The 18,816-nt window shown below is 53.7% G+C and overlaps 1 protein-coding gene across 1 annotated transcript; it reads left to right on the top strand.

Annotated features, from left to right (window-relative positions):
• Il22ra1 (interleukin 22 receptor subunit alpha 1) lies at positions 1-17,474 on the top strand. Its single transcript, XM_027936967.2, has 7 exons — positions 1-43; positions 3,440-3,572; positions 4,450-4,628; positions 6,744-6,919; positions 11,714-11,852; positions 15,445-15,566; positions 16,569-17,474. Exons 1-7 carry the CDS (start codon positions 1-3, stop codon positions 17,472-17,474), a joined length of 1,698 nt encoding a protein of 565 aa, XP_027792768.2.
• The last annotated feature ends 1,342 nt before the right edge of the window (positions 17,475-18,816 follow it).

Here is an 18,816-nt window from a genome sequence, read left to right as displayed (position 1 = left end):
ATGAGGACGCTCCTGACCATCCTGGTGGTGGGATCCCTGGCCGGTGAGTGCCCCTGCTCTGGGTGAGGGCTGGCCCACCCCGGGGCCAGTGCGCGGGCTGTCTCCCTGCACCCATCCTGCAGTCCCATCCAGGCTGCTTTCAGTTTCTCCCCTGCTGGGGCTTGACTGGGTGCCGGCTTTTCCTGGAGACGCGGATGGCCAGCTCAGGTGGCTGGGGAGGATGAGAGGGTGCCCCAGCGCCCGGGTTCTCCCAGGGACTCAACTGACCTGTAAGTCCAGGGGCATGTGGCCAGCTGTCTCAACCTGGGTGCTGGATCCCCTCATCCCAGCGGGTAGGGGACTGGCCTGGGGAGCAGACCTCTTGCCCTCCCTCGGGGGGGGGGGGGGTTCCGGCAGAGTTGGCTTCTTTCCCTCTGCTGGCCCAAGAGGGGAGGTGGGACACCGTGGCCTCTCTCCATGTCCCTGTGGGGCCTCTTCTGGCCCCTCTGGCTGGACCTGAAAGAGCGTGTCCTCCCAGAGTGGCCAGGTGAGCTGCACTGCTGTCGAGTCCAAGGTCCCAATGGGATTCATCATCGTGCAGAACTTTACCTGAGACCTCAGGTTGTCCACTCTCCTGAGCTGAGTGTCGGGGATCTCTGTCAAGAAGTGAGAGCACAGTCCTGATGGAAGAGAGGGACATGTGACTTCTGCAGGCCCTCCTGGCTTCAGTGCAGGATGAGGCCCGTGAAGGGACAGTCCCTGGCCAGCGCTGACTGGTTCCTTTACTGCCTCCAGTCTGTGCTGCCCTGGCCTCAGCGGGGCATTCCCCACACTCTGAGTCTCTGATGGACGAGGGAGACTTCCTGCAGCCCCAGAGGCTCCAAAACATGTCCCTCAGGCCCCCTCCCATTCTGGCTGGAAGTCCTAGAGCTCGTGGCCCTTTAAGATGGGGACCCACAGGAAACAGCCCTGAGTAGATGGTGAAGGGTCAGTAGCGTCCTCTGCAGACCTGGCCCCTCGCCCTGGTGCGCCTAGCTGGTTCCTGAGCATGTGGGATCGTTGTTTGTGTAGTTTCTTAGCTTCCCCACCGGTTGACATATGGTTTTTCCACACAAATGTGAAAACTTGCTTTTTGTAAAGTCGGCCAGACAGTCGCTCCACACAGCGTATGTCTCCCGGCGTTCAGAATGTCCACTTCCAACCAGGAAGTGCAGAAATGACCCCGGCCGGGGAGGGCATGATGGATTTGGGGATGAAAAGGAGCGAGAGGTTGGGAGGAGAGGGAAGGCCTCATTAGTCCCTGATAGCCCCTTAGAGAGGGGGCCGGCCACGCCCCCCACCACTTCAGGAAGCCAGCTTCAGTTTCCTCTGGGCACAGTGACGCCCACCTGTAATCCCAGTGACTCAGGAGGCTAAGTCAGGAGGATCACAAGTTTTCAAGGCCAGCCTCAGCGATTCAGCAAGGCTCTAAGTGACTTAGCGAGATCCTGTCTCAAAATAAAAAATAAATAAATTAAAAGGCCTGGGGATGGAGTTCAGTGGTAAAGCACCCTGGGTTCAGTTCCCAGCACACACATCAAAAAGTGGTGGCCATCCCCACTCCACCCAGGACCCTTTTCCAGCTTCAGCCACCAGCCTCCCTAGCACAGGGAGCCTGCACAGGACACTGTCCCCAACCAGCAAGCTTTCCAGTGCAGCTTCTAACCCAGCACTGGGGGAGGCCAAGCCCACCCCAGACTGACTGTGGCTTCCTCTCAAATCTCAGCCTCTCTCTCCTGCCCTTGACCCCACCAGTGGCCACTGGACTCCCTTCCATGACTTTAGACCGAGCCCTGAGTCTAAGACCCCTCCCTGCAAACACCATTTCTGCCCAGACTGGGATCCAAGCCCAGGACACGAGCCACATCTGGGGCTCAGCAGCATAGCCATCACCTTGGGTGGGGGCAATAAGACCCCCTGTGCTACCCCTAAAGCCCCATTCTGGGGACTCTGGGAAGCTCCCAGACAAAGATGTCCACAGCTGCTGGGCCAGGTAGACCCAGATTCAGAGAGGGTGGTGGCCTTCCACGTAGGCAGGGGATGTGCCCCAGGATGGGACTGCCCTCATACGCTTCCCATCTCCCCAAGGACCTCCCAACCCTGGACTCCTCTTGCAGAAATACTGTTTATAACTTGGGAATAAATAACTATCCACCCCTTCGTGCCCTGGGCCTGCTGGTGGCCATGGTCATGTCCAGAGGAAGGGAGGGGCATGGCCATCAAAGAGGCCTTGGCACAGCTGGGTCTGCACCTGGGTATTTCCCACCCTGCCAGACAGGTCCTTCTGAGCATGCTCAGAGCCAGCATCCAACTCTGGCCACTTTCTTGTCCTTCTTCCCCTCCACAGGCTGCAGGGGGTTCTGCAAGTCAAGGGCTCTTCAGTTCCGGTGAAGATGCCGAGGCAGCATCCCCCCCCCAGCCCCCTTCTAGGGGTCCAGGCCTGGGCTCTCCTTTCCATGTCCTAAGCAGCAGTTGACGGGCTGGGAGACCAGAGTTCTCAGACAGCCCCCTCCATCCTGGGTGCAGGGAATGCCTTTGGGCGAGCTTTCTGGGGCATTTTAGCTGGCACTCTCTATAATAAGTGAAGACACCCACCTCAGGTGGCATTAAAAAGTGAGTAGTCGGCCCAGTGGAGCACACCTATAATCCCAGCCACTCGGGAGGCTGAGGCAGGAGGATCGTGAGTTCACAGCCAGCGCTTAGCAACCTGTGTCTAATAAAATACAAAAAGGGGCTGGGAATGTGGTCAGTGGTTAAGCACCCCTGAGTTCAGTTCCTGGTACCAAAAACAAAGTGAGCGAACAAGAGACAGCAAAAAGTGGGACTAGGGTAAGAAACAGGACCCCTCGGGTGCTGCTGGGGGTAGGAAAGTGCAGCCACTTTGGCAAACAGTTTGCCGATTCTTCACAAAGTTAAATGTAAGGGTTGGGGCTGTAGCTCAGTGATAGAGCACTGGCCTGTCCTGAGCCCCTGGGTTCCATACCAAGCATAGAGTGACCCGGCAATCCCACCCTAAATATCCACCCACGGCAACTGCAAACATATCCACTTAAATTTATTTGCACAAATGTTCGCAGCAGCATTACTCAAAATAGCCCCAAACTGGAAATAATTCAGATGTCAATGGACTGATGAATGGATACACAAAACGTGGTCTGTCCTTACCATGGACTATTACACAGGGAATAGAGGGATGGGGACTGGCCACTATGGGGGTGACGGAAGTGTTCTGGAATCAGGTAGTAGTGATGGTTGCACAGCGTGTGAGTCTTCCCAGTAGTCACTGGGTGAACCCGATGCCATGTGAATTACAGCCCAGTGGGAAGGAAGAGGGTGGCTGAGCGCAGAGGCGGTGGGGTAACAGGCTGCTGCGCTGGAGGGCTGGGGGCCCACCTGCTTACCCTGCTCCCACCTCCCGCAGCTCGCATTGCTGAGGATGCCTCTGATCTTCTTCAACACGTGAAATTCCAGTCCAACAACTTTGAAAACATCCTGACGTGGGACGGCGGGACAGACAGCACCCCTGGCACCGTCTACAGCGTGGAATATAAGAAGTAGGCTTCCTGCCCACACCCACCTCCTGTGACTCTGCAGCCAGCCCTCCCAGAATGTCCCCCACTCTACACATCCCTGGGCCCCCACTGAGCTGCTGCCCCCAGCCCTGCTGGACAACTCTTGCATTCCTTCTGCAGAGGGAAGGTTCAATCAGGACTGATACCACAGGGCTGGCGGCCGCCGGGCAGGGCTGCAGGGCCATCTCCCACCTGTGCGACCTCGGTCCACTGGGGAACCCCACCAAGCCTCAGTTCCCCATCTGTAGAGAGAGGACAGTGAGAGTCCCTTCCTCCTAGGTTGTCAGGTAGATTAGGTAAGACGAAGTCAACCTGCGCTTGACGTAATGAGGTCCTGGAGATTGTTTTTTGACTTTTGGCAAAACAAGGTCAACAGGAAGTCTGTTCCCACCCCACTCCAGCCTGTGCCCCCCGTTTAGTTCTTCTCTCCACCCAGGCAGGGGAGGAGGGTTGACATGGGCTCCAGGTCCACAAACCTGGGGTCCATTTCTGGTCCTGCCACTTCTTCCTGTGGCCTGTCATCTCCTCTCTGAACCTCAGATCCCTCGTCTGTCAAATGGGGATAACAGGCTTCGCCCACCGGGTCTCGGGGTAGTGAGATCAGAACGTAGACTAGACTAGCTGGGTTCAAGTCCAGGCCGTCACGGGCACGGCGGGGTGCATTTTCCTCCTTTGAACCTCGGCTTCCTTGTGTACACAGCCCAGGGGGGTCACCATGAGAACCAAGAGCATCCACATAAAGGGCCTGAGACACAGAACACGCTGTGTAAATAGGAGATACCGCTATCATTATTAAAACGCCACAGGCCTGGCACCTAGGCCTCATTAATGGTGTGCCCGGCCCCTCCCTCCTGCCCAGGTACGGGGAGATCGCATGGCTGGCAAAGGCAGGCTGCCAGAGGATCCCACGGAAATCCTGCAACCTGACCATGGAGACGGGCAACCACACTGAGTTCTACTATGCCAGGGTCACGGCCATCAGCCCTGGAGGCCGGTCGGCCACCAAGATGACCGACCGGTTCAGCTCTCTGCCACACAGTGAGTGGGAGTCCCTGCTTGGGCCAGGGGCAGTGAAGCGCCTGGGAGGCTCCTTCCCTCTAAGTGGGCAGAGGGCCAGGAGGGGTCTGCACCAGGGCCAGTCAGGGAAGGTGCCCCCCCACCAAAGCACATCCCCAGGGGGCCTGTTCCTCCCCCCCCCCACAGCCCCCAGTTCACACCACCCTCCTCTGCAGCCAGGGAAGTCAACTTTCCTGCCCTCCCCCTGCTCTCCTATCCCCAGGGCTCCTCCCAGACCCTTGTCAATACACAAATCCCACCTTCCCCTCCGCTGCTGAAAACTCTCCAGCAAATTCTCATGATTCTTAAATTAAGACCCAGCCCTTTGCTGTGAGCTCCGAGGCCCGGTCTATCCCAGCAGCTCTGTCTACTGATCCAGTCTGGCCTCTGGAAATCCCTCACTCATTGGTGGCTCTTCCCAGTCCTTACTGGGGCTCAGTTCAGCCCTAAGCGAGCGTCCCCACTCCTAGCCCTGACTACTTGATCTCAGCGGGTGGCCACCTGTTACCCTCCCTCCCAACCCAATCTGTCCTCAGTGCCTGCAGGACCCTTATCCACAGATCAAACCAAATGCAGGTGAAAAATATTTGGAACAAAACTTCATCTGTACTTGAACGAGGACTCGCTTTTTTTTTTTTGTCATTGTTCCCCAAACGATAAATTTATTCCTAGAAGGGAATGGATGTGGTGTCCCAGCGTCGATCCCAGTGGACACCGGGGGACCCCTGTCCACTGCACTTTGTCCTCATAGCTCATATCATAGTGGGCAGCTATCATGTTTGCTTACATGTACAGCATCAGCCTGGCTCATTAACATGTGAGTTCCAAAAATGGCCTCAGTGATCCTCTACGGGATCCTCTGTGTTCCCAGACCTTAGCAGAGAGCTCAGCAGAGAGAAGAGGCTCCACCCAGAAGGGTCGAGTAAATGAATGCGCACCAGCTGCCCGACTCCCACACGTTCACCAGCTCGCCTTACAGCCACACGTGACTTTTTAAGAAAACAAAAAATAAAATTAAGTCAGTTACTGATTTTCTTCCTGGCTTGTTTACTTCCAGAAATATAGAAATATGCAAAATATAGAAAAGTCCGTGATAATGTACTGAAAATCTGGAAAACACAGAAATATTCAAAGAAAAATAAAAATCACCCACCCCCACCCCCGATCATTCCAACAAGCAATCACTAGCACCTGGGTCTATTTTTTTTTTTAATCTAGCATTGTTTTCTTGTTTTTGAGCTTCTTCTCCCTCTGTATGATGGTATCATAAACTTTTGCCCACATTATTAAATGTGTTTCCACAATGTGATATTTCATAACTGCAAAAGGGCCCATTCTTGGGAGGCACTCTAATTTATTTATCTAATTCCCTTTATGAGGATATTCTGCTCGGTTTTTCAATTTTACAAACAAGCGTCCAAATGAGCATCCTTCTTCTGCCTCAGACACTAATGCCAATTCAAATGTTCTGAATTTCAGAGGTCAATGGACCCTTGAGGGATTTCTATGAGCTAGATTCAGGGTGAGTAGGGTGCATGAATCCCTGAAATCTTGCATGAATGCAAGATTTTTGTCGAGGTACATTTTGGGGGAGAGAAGATTCATATTCTCCAAGGGTCTGTATTCATTTAGTTACTTGGAAAATTCCATCTTGAGAGAGACTGAAGTCTTGGGCCTGGCCTTGGCACTAATGGGTGACCTCAGCCCCCCCTGGTGTTATTTAGGACATGTGGCTAATCACCATGTGGACATACCCAGAGCTGTCATTGCCTACAGACCTGGGGTCCTGTGTCCCAGGAAGACTCAAGGTGGGGGGGAGGAGCTGGGACACCTGGGAGCAGGGTCCAGGCTTGTCCAACCCCAGGGACGGTGACCCTCATCCTTGGTTCCTCCCGTCCACCTGGACATCCCTTTGTCAGCCCTACACCTGGCCGCCAGGCGAGTGCAGGATTGCTTTTCACGCAGGTTTAGCTGATGCATTTGGAAACATCCTGGACTCTGCGTGGGGTGGGTGGGAGAACCTGTCATTTCCCACCATCCATATTGACATATTGACACTAATGCCAATTCTGACTTTTTCTTCTTTTTTCTCCCCAGCTACCATCAAACCACCTGACGTGACCTGTATCCCCAAAGTGAGATCCATTCAGATGATTATCCATCCCACCCCCACGCCCATCCGTGCAGGAGATGGCCACCAGCAAACCCTGGAGGAGATGTTCCAAGACCTGTTCTACCGTGTGGAGCTCCACGTCAACCACACCTACAAAATGGTAAACATAGGTTGCATCCTGGTCCTTCCTCACCTGGGAAATGCCTTCCTTCTCGGTTAGATCTGTGCTGCTCTAAATAGAAAGAGAATATGTTGTATAAATAGAATTCCCCAAACATGTCCCTTGTGGGGTGAAGGGGGGCCTTGAATCCTAAGCACAACCTCCCTCTTGTAGACTCACGTACACAGTAACATGTTGAAGGCTCTGGCAAGTCCTGCAGAGGCAGAGATTCCCATTTCTATTTGCTTAATTCACCTTTTCTCAGATTTATTTGACCGCAAAACTTGTTTTTGTGCCAGATGTGGTGGCACGTGCCTGCAATCCCAGTGGCTCAGGAGGCTGAGGCAGGAGGCTCATGAGTTCAAAGACAGCCTCAGCAACAGCGAGGCGCTAAGCAACTCAGTGAGACCCTGTCTCTAAATAAAATACAAAATAGGGCTGGGGATGTGGCTCAAGAGTTCAATTCCTGGTGTCCCCCCAAAAAAAAACCCCTTGATTTGCATAATATAGATTTTGTTTGATGTCTGATTCTTTGTAACGTCCTAGAGAACAGCCAATTAACATCCTCGGGTGTTAACTTTCAAAAATGCTGGAGTCAGTTTCTACTGCTGTATTTCCTTAAACTGGTTCTCCACTCCATACAATTTCAGGAACTATATTCAGGGAGTGTCCTAAGATCAGTAATAATGAAATGTGAAAGGCAAGTGCATAAACTGCCAAATGGTATATGCAAATTATTTCCTTTTTTTCTTTTTTTGGAAAAGATGTGGTATTTCCCCCCAGCATGTGCCATGAACCCACAATCCAGCTGAATGAATGTTCATTTCCTACTCTAATTCTCACAATCAAGAGGCTTATACTTTAGCGAGTCGGGGGCTGGGGAAGTGGCTCAAGCGGTAGCGCTCTCGCCTGGCGTGCGTGCGGCCCAGGTTCGATCCTCAGCACCACATACAAACAAAGGTGCTGTGTCTGCCAAAAACTAAAAAATAAATATTAAAAATTTAAAAAAAAATACTTTAGCGAGTCGGGAAGAAGTTGAAATAATTCCAACAGCGACAGGTAGAGGAAAATAAGGATATTGCAAGGTGGATCTAAAAGACTTCCAGAAAAACTTGCGTTTGTCAGTGCCGGTTTCTGGGGTATCCCGGGTCATATATACCTATTAGGTCAATGAATCCCGAACAGCTCTGTGAGGCACAAGCCACTGTCTCCATTTTCCAGATGAGAAAACAGAGGCTCCGAGAGGTTCAGTCGCTTGCTCAAGATTGTTCGGCGAGTGAAAGCATAGAGTCCACGGGCCGACACTGCCCCACCATGATCAGAAAGAGAAGTAAAAAGAGGGCATTTTGGAAAAGCAGAAAACTGCCCACTTTGACTGGAGTAGTTTCTCAAAAGACGGTCCCAGACGGGTGGCATCAGAGTCACCTGTGGCCCTTTTGAGTGCAGGTCCCTGGGCCCCCTCTGTCCACTGCATCAAATGCTTGCAGTTACACCCTGGATCTGAACTGCAGAGAATACGGGTGCTTCTCCCTCACCTTGCAGTTGGAGAGCCCTGAGGTGGGGGCACGGGGAAGCCTGCGGGGACCTTGCAGGAGAGATGGAGGTGGCGGGTGGAGGGATCTTTGTTCATATCCATCGTCAAGGAGAGCAGCGAGAGCTTACTGAACAGGCAGAGTCTTTATCACAGCTATTTTGGGTAAATATTTGATGTTTGACTAAATATTTTATCATTATTGATTTCTAATTTAATTCATTTCATGGTCAGAGAACATACCCAGCCTGATTTGGGCCCTTTTAGATTTACTGAGATGGGTTTTATGGCGCAGCATATGGCCTGCCTATGCAACTGTTCCGTGTGTACACTTGAAAGGAACCTGTGTTGGCAGCTGTTTGGTGGCGTGCTCTATAAATGTCGATTAGGAGATGGCGGCTGACAGTGTTATTCAGGGCCTCTGTCTTTCCCGGTTTTAGTGGGGGGATCTGTTTTTTTTTTTTTTTTCTTTTAGTTGTGCCGTGTTCAGCTCTCAACTGCTCAACTGGGATGGTGGTGGGCTTGTTTATTTTTCCCTTGTTATAGCTTCCAGATAAATTGACCATTTTATGATTTGATGTGTCTCTTTCATCTCTAGTAATACTCTGAACTCTAATTTACCTGATTTTATCGTAGCTACTCCCAGCTCCTCACATCTACTTATTTATTTGTTTGTTTGGGAACCGGAAATTGAACCCAGAGATGCTTAACCCCTGAGCCACATCCCCAGTTCCTTTTTATTTCAAGACAGGGGTCTCACTAAGTTGCTTAGGGCCTCTCTAAATTGCTCAGGCTGGCTTTGAACTCTTGAACGATCCTCCTGCCTCAGCCTCCCGAGTCCCTGGGATTACCAGGCGTGTGCCACCATGCCTGGATTCAGGGACCTATCTTCAAGTTCTCGATTTCTTTTGGCATTTCCAATCTGTTGCTAAGATCATTTCATGCATTTTTTTTTTCATTCAAATATTGTATGGTTCAGTTCTAAGGCGTCCCATGTTTACAGTTAATGTATTCCATCAGGATTCCTTTATTCACTCATTGATTACAAACATATTTTCTTTCACTTCCTTGAGCAAGACTTTACAGCTGCTTTACAATCCTTGTCCGACAATTTGGTCACCTTGGGGTCAGACGAGATGAAGAGTCTTTTCTCCTGAATATGGGTCCCAGTTTTCTCTTTCTTTATATGTCTAACAATTTTGTAACCTGCCTTGGACATTATGGATGACAGTTGAAACGAGTCTGGATTCTGTTACATCCTGCAGAGGCTGTTGCTTTGGTTTTTTGTCATGTTTTAATGGACAGCTAACTTGGCTGAATTCCAGACTTTAGAATCTCAGATCACTTTTTTTTTCTTTCTTTCTTTTCTTTTTTTTTTTTTTTAACTTTATCTGTGCCATTTGGAGGCTGCCCGTCCAAGCACAATCTGGGGCCAGCCATGGCTTTGGGCAAAGTTCATACACAGAAGCTGGGCCTCCCTCTCTTTGGATCAGTCCTGTCTCATCAAATTCTATCCTCTGATTATTCAAGCCACAAAGATGACAGATAGGGGGCTGGGGTTGTGGCTCAGTGGTAGAGCACTCGCCTAGCACAGGTGGGACCCGGGTTCAATCCTCAGCACCACATAAAAATAAAGGCATTGTGTTGTGTCCATCTACACCTAAAAAATAAATATTAAAAAAAATATATGACAGACAGGGTCTCTATCTAGGTTTTAGTCACCCCACGAGGTGTAGACTGGGGTCTTCCTTCAGGATAAAAGATGTAAAAAAAAAAATTCACCCCATGCCAACCTTCTTCCTCTCTCCAATATCTACCTGCTTTATTTAATCTCCAGTGCTCTTATGGAGTTGTTTTTTTTTTTCATTTTAATCACAATTACAGTTGTTTGGGGGAGGGTTGGACTGATAGAAGGTATAAACCATTAGAACCAGAGTGAGAACATAGATAATGTGTTCAAAGATGGATAACTCTGCCTAGGATGAGGAAGAAAGGTAATTCTGTTTCCCCTGAGGTTAGGTAGAGGGCGAGATTAGGGAGGAGGAGGGGGAGTGGAAAAGAACTGAACATGTCTGTTTTTAAAAAAAAATTTATTTGTTCTAATTAGTTACACACAACGGCAGAATGCATTTCGACTCGGTGTACACAATTGGAGCACAACCTTTCATTTCTCTGGTTGTACACAATGTAGCGTCGCACCTCCCGTGCAATCACACCCGTACATAGAGTAATAATGTCCATCTCATTCCACCATCTTTTCCACCCCCATACTCCCCCCTTTCCCTCCCTCCTCTCGGCTCAATCCAAAGTTCCTCCATTCTTTCCTGGCTCCCACCCCCACTATGGATCAGCATCCACTTATCAGAGAAAATATTTGACCTGCAGTTTTTTGGGGATTGGCTTACTTTGCTTAGCATGATATTCTCCAGCTTCATCCATTTACCTGCAAATGCCGTAATTGCATTTTCCTTTAAGGCTGAGTAATATTCCATTGTGTATCTATTGAAGAGCATCTAGGTTGGTTCCACCGTTTAGCTGTTGTGAATTGAGCTGGTATAAACATGGATGTGGCCACGTCACTGTAGTATGCTGATTTTAAGTCCTTTGAGTATAGACTGAGAATTTAAATTAAATCCATTAAAAAAAAAAAAAAATAAGTCCCATTGGTAGAGCAGCAAGGGCTGTATTCAGAGCGTAAAGTGGACCCCTGTTACAAAAGCATTTGGAAAAAAGGAGCGTTGTCATTGCATTAATCTTTTAGAGAGATCATGGCAGCACTGAGATGAAGATGGGAAATGGACAGGGGCAAAACCAGAGAGAAGCAACTAGTACGGAAGCCACAGCAATTGTCCAGGCTGGAGGCTGGAGGCTGGAGGCTAGAGGCTGGAGGCCCAATCCAGACAGAAGCCAAGAGGAAGGCAGGGGAGGAGGGTGGGTATTCAAAGGCGTTGGATGTTTGATAAAGAAGAGAGAGGAGAGCTGGAAGGCGGTGGGGGAGGGGAGCAGGGACGAGGGGGATGTGGTCTCTTAGCAGCAGCTGGTATTTATAGGCTGCGGGCAAGTGCCAGACCCGGATCGAAGCACAAGGTATGCAGAGCTTGGCGACTGGTTGGATTTGAGAAGAAAGAAGTGGGAGAGAGGAATGAAGAGCTGCGGGCGGGTCCAGGGGTGTCTGGTCTGGGCAGCTGTCGGGAGGGCGCGGGCGGGGCTCCAGGGGGAGGCTGGCTGCAGGCGGGGTCACTGTGGGTCTCTGTTGGTCGCAGCACCTGGAAGGGCAGCAGAGAGAATACGAGTTCTCCGGCCTGACCCCGGACACGGAGTTCCTTGGGACCACCATGATTTTGATTCCAACCTGGTCCAAGGAGAGCGCCCCCTATGTGTGTCGCGTGAAGACGCTGCCGGGTGAGTAGGAGCCAGAGGAGGGGGATCCTGAATTCTCCTCTGAACCCACTCCTCCCTGCCTGCCACCAGGGCCGGGTTCGCAGAACTCTGAAAACCCTGGGGGTTCTTAGTGTACTGTCAAGGCCCATCTTGGCTCATTCATGGCTGAGTCCACGGGTGGATTTTCATAGCGAATGTTTGATCCCTCCCTCCAGCCTGTGTCTGGATCTCCTCTCTCCACCAGTTTGTGAGAACCTGGCAAGAAAGACTCCCCTTGATACCAACCCAGGTGACACTGGGGGAAAGTCTGCAGGGGGAGAAAAGGGAAGATAAAAGGATCCTCCAGTATCTCCCCAAACCAAAGAATAAGGATGACGATGGTGAAGGCTGGCTGGCATTTCTTCAGCCTTAACCAGGGACCAGGCACTAGTAAGTGCAGCCCTCCCAGCTGTCTGAGGCAGGTCCCGTAATCATTCTCATTTTACAGAAGAGGAAACTGAGGTTCAGAGTGGCTCGGTAACTTGCCCAACTGGTGGAGAGGGATGGTGAAGCCGGTGGAAACGTTGCTTTGAGCTGCAAGGTTAAACATGAAAGGGATGGACTGGGAAAAACCGCCCCCACCTGACCATCACCTTCAGATTCGTGTTCATAGGTGATTTCTGTTCCCACGGTGCCAACCTTCAGAGCAGAGTTCAGTTTGAGAGCTGGACAAAGTGCATGGCCCTAGGAGGCAGCTCTGTTTGGAAGCTCAATTCGTTCGTTTCCCTAGATCCCCCGGAGCCTGGTTCCTCCACCTGAATCCTTTGCAGAGGAGCGATCCTGGGGGGCGGGGGGGGGGGGGTCAGCCAGCTCTGGCCAGCACGGGGCATGTCCTTCTTTGGCAAGGGTCCCAGGGAGACCAGAATAGACCTTGGCAAGAAGAATCTAAAAAACGGAAACCAACTTTATGGGCACTGATCTGGGGGGGCACGTGTGACTGAGACGCTCCCCCCGACCATACTAGACACACCACGTCCACCCCGGGCCCACCCCTGCCCTGCCCTGCCCTGCCCTGGGTTTTCGGCAGACACAACATCTTTGTTTGTATGTGGTGCTGAGGATCGAACCTGGGCCGCACCCATGCCAGGCGAGCGCGCTACCGCTTGAGCCACATCCCCAGCCCTAATCTTATTTTTTTTTGGTGGGGTTCTTTTTTTTTTTTTTTTTTTGTCTTTTTTGGAACTGGGGGTCGAACCCAGGGCTTTGCGAATGCAAGGCAGACGCTTTGCCACTGAGCTACATCCCAGCCCCCCTGGGTTTTGAAAACAGGCAAACTCACCTTTCTTTGGCCTGTCCTTCCATGATCTCTCATGACATGACATCAATTTTTCTCTAACATTGTGGTGGGTTGGGGACATAGCTCAGTGACACTTATTCAGTACTGCTCTATTACCCCGGGTTGTGTCAAACGCTTTGCATATAGGATCGAATCTTTAAAATAATCCTCCAAGTTGGGCAGGACCACTCCCAGTTTATAGAGGAGGATCTCTGGCTCAGAGAGGTTCAGTGGCTGGTTCATGACCACACAGCTGCTTGGTGAGCCTAGATAGATTCATCAGAAGCCTGGGCTCTAACCACCACCTTGAACTTGGTTTATAACTAGTCCCCTCGACTGCACACCTATTCCTCTGACTTCCATTTCAAAGTCATACACCTTGCTCTTGACCCTGTATCCTAGAGTCTGCTTTACCCCAGAGCCCAGAATCGCCACTATATTTCTTCTCGGGATGTCTGTGGGGGGTCACAGAGCCTGATCCCAGCACCTTGGTGCTGGAAAGTGGTCTCAGGTTCATCTCACCGCAGATCTTAACTGTGCAGGTGAGGAAACCGAGGCATGATTGTGTAACGGATGTGAGGGTGAGCTATAGATATGTGTGAGTCACTCTTGGCTTCCCTACTGAGAAGCTGTGTGATCTGGGGCAAGTCACTTAATCTCTCTGAGATTCAGCATTGTTATCTGGAGGAAGAGGGTACCTGTATCCCTCTCTACAGGTACGATTGCTATACGATTTTCTGGCAGAACACAGGGTGAGTTCCCAGTGTAATGCATGGCCTATGGGACAGTTCAAGTGCCAGTGGCAACTGTGATTAGTAAATGGTAGACCAGAGAGGGTGGTATAGCAGAGAGGCAGCTCAGCATATCAGGGGCTGAGCCAGACTCTAATACCCCACATTCCTCACTCCCAGGCTGGTGTTGACTCCATCCTGCCTCCCCCCAGGTGAAATGGCACGTGGAAAATTTATCAGGCCAGGGAATGTTCCAAGGCCCTTTACTGTCCCGGGACACTAAGCAGGGGTTTCCAATGACATTAGGTATGTCACGTAGGGACATCCAGGTCCTGTCTTCTCCCTGGAGCAGCAATGGGGGTATCATGTGACAGGCGACAGGGCATCATTGCAGTGGGAAGCTGACCCAAGCCACACAGGCTGGGAGGAGCGAGGAGTGGGCTGGAAGTGAAGGTTCGGAAATTCCCAGGGGTCACTGTGACTGCTGGGCTCAGGGTGCCTGGTCATGAACTGCCCAAGCTGAGGCCACAGGGGTCAGGAAGAAAAGGGAAGGTGACTTGGAGGGTCAAGACCCTGGGGAGTGCAGATTTGGTTTGGAGAACCCCCCAACCTCCTCTTCTTCCCTCCGTCCTTCACAAGTCCCAGTAGGACTGCTGACAGGCAGTGTCACACCTAGAGCAGACTGAGCCTGTCCCAAAGATGCCAGGCCACAAAGAGAGCACCAGAGCCCCTTGCTGTCCCTCTCCTCCCCTTTTACAAGGGGTGATGCTCTCCCAGGGTCCCTTCCTGAGCACTCTTCCGGGCCTCCGCCCCTTGCTTTGGTAGGAGGCCGAGAGGACAGGCCCTCCCGCTGACCCTCCTTGCCTCCCTCCACTTCTGTTTCCTGCCAGGGAGGCAGGACGGCCCCTGGACCCAGGCAGGAGGGGCCCTGCACCCTGCCCTCTCAATGGCCCTGCTCTGGTGCCCACCCCCAGCCATGCCCCTGCCCACCAGAGAAAGAGGCCAGACAGCCCACAGGACAGGTCCTCTGCATCCTGTGGTCTCCCTTCTAGATCCCACCTGAGTACCTGGGACCCTGGACTTCCTGCCCACGTGGCCCGGGCCTGCATGCTGTCCCGCAGACCCCTCCCTTGGGTCCTTGTGAGGGCAGACACTTGCTCGTGTGCAGGCCTTTGGCCTAAAGGTGACTACTTGTGGGGACACGGATGAGCTTAGCCACCCACGTACATGTGCCCGAGGTCACTGGCAGTTGTGACGAGCTGGCCAGGCTGGGGGTTTGCGGGGGGAGGACTTTCACCTGTGCATTAGTCAGCATCCGCCGGAGGCCAAGAATCCTGACTTCAAACCTGGTTCGCTTCAAAAGCAACTGTATCGAGGTGGGAGACAGAACATCTTCAACTCACTGGGAGTGTGGCCTGTGGCCTTCCGCCTGGGATCTGGCCCCAGCCCTGTGGATAGGGGAGGTGGCAGGGGCCTTCCCGCCTGGCCCGGGGGCTGCAGTGCCCTTGCTGGGGCCTGGCCTGGCGGGATCCCAGCCTCACTCCCCCTCGGGCTGCTCTCTCCCCAGACCGGACGTGGGCCTACTCCTTCTCGGGGGCCATTCTCTTCTCCATGGGCTTCTTGGTGGCCATGCTCTGCTACCTGAGCTACAGATACGTCACCAAGCTGCCGGTGCCTCCCAACTCCCTGGTGAGTCATCCACCCGGGCCAGAGAGCAAGGGGAGGGCAGATCAGCAGAGGGCATGGGCACCCCTGGTTCTCCCCGAGGCGTCCCGGGGGGCTCCCCGCCCTGCTGACTGGTGGTAAGGATGGGGCAGCAGGTGACCAGGAACAGTGACACAGCCTAGAGAAGCCCTTGGGCTTGAGAGCCTCCAGGCCTGGGTAGGTGACGTAGGGACTGAGCAGCGGCCCCAGCCTGAGGGGGCTGTGGAGCTCTGGCCTCTCGAAATGGGCAGCCAAGTGCTGTCCCAGGGCGTCACAGGCTGGTAATGACCCCATCTTTACTTTTTTTTTAAGAGAAATCAGAATTTATAATATGATTATAAATTTATTTATTATATGATTATAATATGAAATCTCCTAATTTCCAAATATTGGCAACTAGTTTTTAAAAATGTACAGCTGTGTGTGAGTCAGACCACGAGTCCCACCTGCAGCCCCCCCCCACCAGGCAGCAGGGCCGCCCCTCAGCCCCATCAGCGAGGCCACTGCAGAGCCCGCGCAGAGCCATCTGGGGCTCTTGGAGGGACCGAGGCACTCTGAGGGCATTTTGCCAGATGGACCATGTCCATAAGACTCTCCTGGCCTCCTGTCTCCCATCCTGCCCACCTTGACCCTTGCCCACCTTGACCCTGCAGTCACAAGCTGCCAGGGGCCTCCGGCAGCTGGCACACCACATCCGGGTCCCGAGCTTCCTGGATTACCTCCCCCTGGAGAAGCCAGCGCCCAAGTCTGTCTCCAGGAGTTACCTGGACTTTAGACATGGCCCTCAACACAGGCTGGGAGCCCCCGTCCCTCCTTGGAGGCGCTGGGCCCCAGAACTCAGTGGGGTCTCCAGGAAGTGGGGGTGGGAGGGAGGTATATGCAGCTGGAAGGGTCCCCACGACTCCCCCGGGGGCCCCCCGCTGCCCAGGTCAGCATCAGGGGCTGAGGCCCCGCCCTAAGAGGTGGGCTGCTGTTGTCCCTGCACAGAACGTCCAGCGCGTCCTGACCTTCCAGCCGCTGCGGTTCATCCAGGAGCACGTGCTGGTCCCCGTCTTTGAGCTCAGCGGGCCCAGCGGCCTGTCCCAGCCCGTCCAGTACTCCCAGGTCGTGGTCTCGGGGCCCAGGGAGCCCCCAGGAGCCGCACAGCTGCACGGCCTCCCTGAGATCTCTTACTTAGGGCAGCCAGACATCTCCGTCCTCCAGCCCCCCAACGTGTCACCTCGCCAGACTGTCTCCCCACCGTCCTGCACCCCGAAGGCCACCCCTGAGGTCGGGCCCCCGGCCTACACACCTCAGGTGGCCTCTGAAGCTAAAGCCCCGTGCTACGCTCCGCAGGCCACCACCAAGGCCCAGCCGCTCCCCTACACCCCCCAGGCCACCCTGGACAGCTTGGCTGCTTCCTACGGGGTGTGCGTGAACAGCTCTGGAAAAGACTCCCCCTCGGGGACACTCTCGGGTCCCAAGCACCTCAGGCCGAAAGGGCAGCTCCAGAAAGAGGAGCCAGCCGGGAGCTGCCTTCCAGGTGACTTGTCTCTGCAGGGGATGGCCTCCATGTCCCTGGAGGAGTTCTGTGTGGACGGAGCACCCGGCCTGAACGGGGAGCCGGGGACACCGCAGTACCTGGGGGGCCAGCTCTCCCTCCTCTCCTCCGTCCAGATCGAAGGCCACCCCGGGTCCCTGTCTTTGCACACTCCTGCCCTCTCCTGCTCCCCCTCAGACCAGGAGCCAAGTCCCTGGGGCCTGCTGGAGTCCCTTGTGTGTCCCAAGGATGAGGGTCTGGTGTCCAAGGCTGAGGCCAAGAGCCCAGCCCCAGGGGCCTCAGAGCTCGAGCCGTCCACGGAGCTGGGCTCGCTGTTCAAGGAGCTGGCCCTGACCGTGCAGTGGGAGTCCTGAGGGGGCCAGCAGCCTGCGACTTCTCCCCCCCACCCCGTCACCTCCTGGGCTGTCAGCCCTCGCCCTGCCCCGCCGCACACTCTGCAGCCAGCCCAGGTGGGTGCCTGGAAAGAACCCGAGGAGGAGGCCAAGGGCCCCCACGGGAGCTGACGAGCGAGGGGAGGACTCCAGCCAGAGCATCTGAGGGTGCAGAGAGGCGTCTGTTCCCCTGTGATGCCTGAGGAGGGACAAGGACCTGCGGCCATTGGCTGGGCGGAACCAGAATAACTTATACTTCTGCCAAGACCAGAGGCAGAGGCAGTCTAGCTCAGTGGCAGACTACAGGGAAGGGCGCAGCCTGGGGCTCACTCCCCCGTGGGGCTCCCTCCCGCACCTTTCCAGCCTATTTCCTCTGCTGGAGGTTTTACCCCAGGGAACCCCCAGGTCCAACGGGGAGGAGCCACAAAAACCCTTCTTGCAGGCAGGAGTTTCATGCTGCAACCTGAGAACAGGGTTTGAAAGGAACTTGGGACCCTCTGGGCCCAGAAGAGGACACAAAGCAAATGGCACTCACTTCACAACTCTGGAGACTTGGACTCAGCCCATTTGGGCTCAAAGTCCAGCCTCGCCAAGTAGCAGGAGCGCGACTTCAAGCAGACGATCCATGGCTCAGAACCTCAGTTTCCTCATCTGTAAAATGGGGAGAGCACCACCTACCTCGCGGGGTTGTGGTGAGGAGGACATTAGTGTCCGTAGTAGTGCCTGGCATGGAGGCTGTGACCACTTCCTGTTGTGATTTTGTTAAATATCTGGTGGCCCCAGGAGTTGACTTCCTCAGTTCAAGTTGGCTTCAGATCACCTGGAATTGGATCAAGGGTTCAGAGGATCCAGATTGCCTCAGAGTTGCTTCAGGACAGGCCAGAGGGCTGGACTTTCCAGAATGGACCATGGAGGGACTGCAGGGCCTTCTGGAAACAGCCCAGAGACAAAAGATGCAGCGCTGTCTCCCTGCGGTCAGAGGGCCTCCCTGTGCCTGGCTCTCAACAGCGCCCCCCGGAGGCCACGCAGCGGGCACTGGGCCCTGGCCTCATCCGGGCTCCCAGGAAGGGAAGGCTCTGTGCTCAGGGAACTGCCACCGCCTCACGTCCTTCTCACCTGAGACGCCCCTTACAATGAGGAATCCGAGGTCCAGAGAGGGGAAGGACCCCCACTCAAGATCCCACTAAGGGGGCCGGGACAGGGTCAGTGTCAAAACGAGGGCTTTTTGCCTCATCAAGAGAAGGAACTTTCCAAACCTGTTTGGATTCTTGGAGGATGAAACTAGTGGGGCGTAAGGAGGGAAGGACCCCCTAAAGGGGTCCTG

The sequence above is a fragment of the Marmota flaviventris genome, chromosome 10 (genome assembly GCF_047511675.1).
Source record: "Marmota flaviventris isolate mMarFla1 chromosome 10, mMarFla1.hap1, whole genome shotgun sequence".
Lineage (NCBI taxonomy): Eukaryota > Metazoa > Chordata > Mammalia > Rodentia > Sciuridae > Marmota > Marmota flaviventris.
The sequence above is the reverse complement of the archived record's forward strand: the minus strand, read 5'-3'. Positions and strand labels throughout refer to the sequence as shown.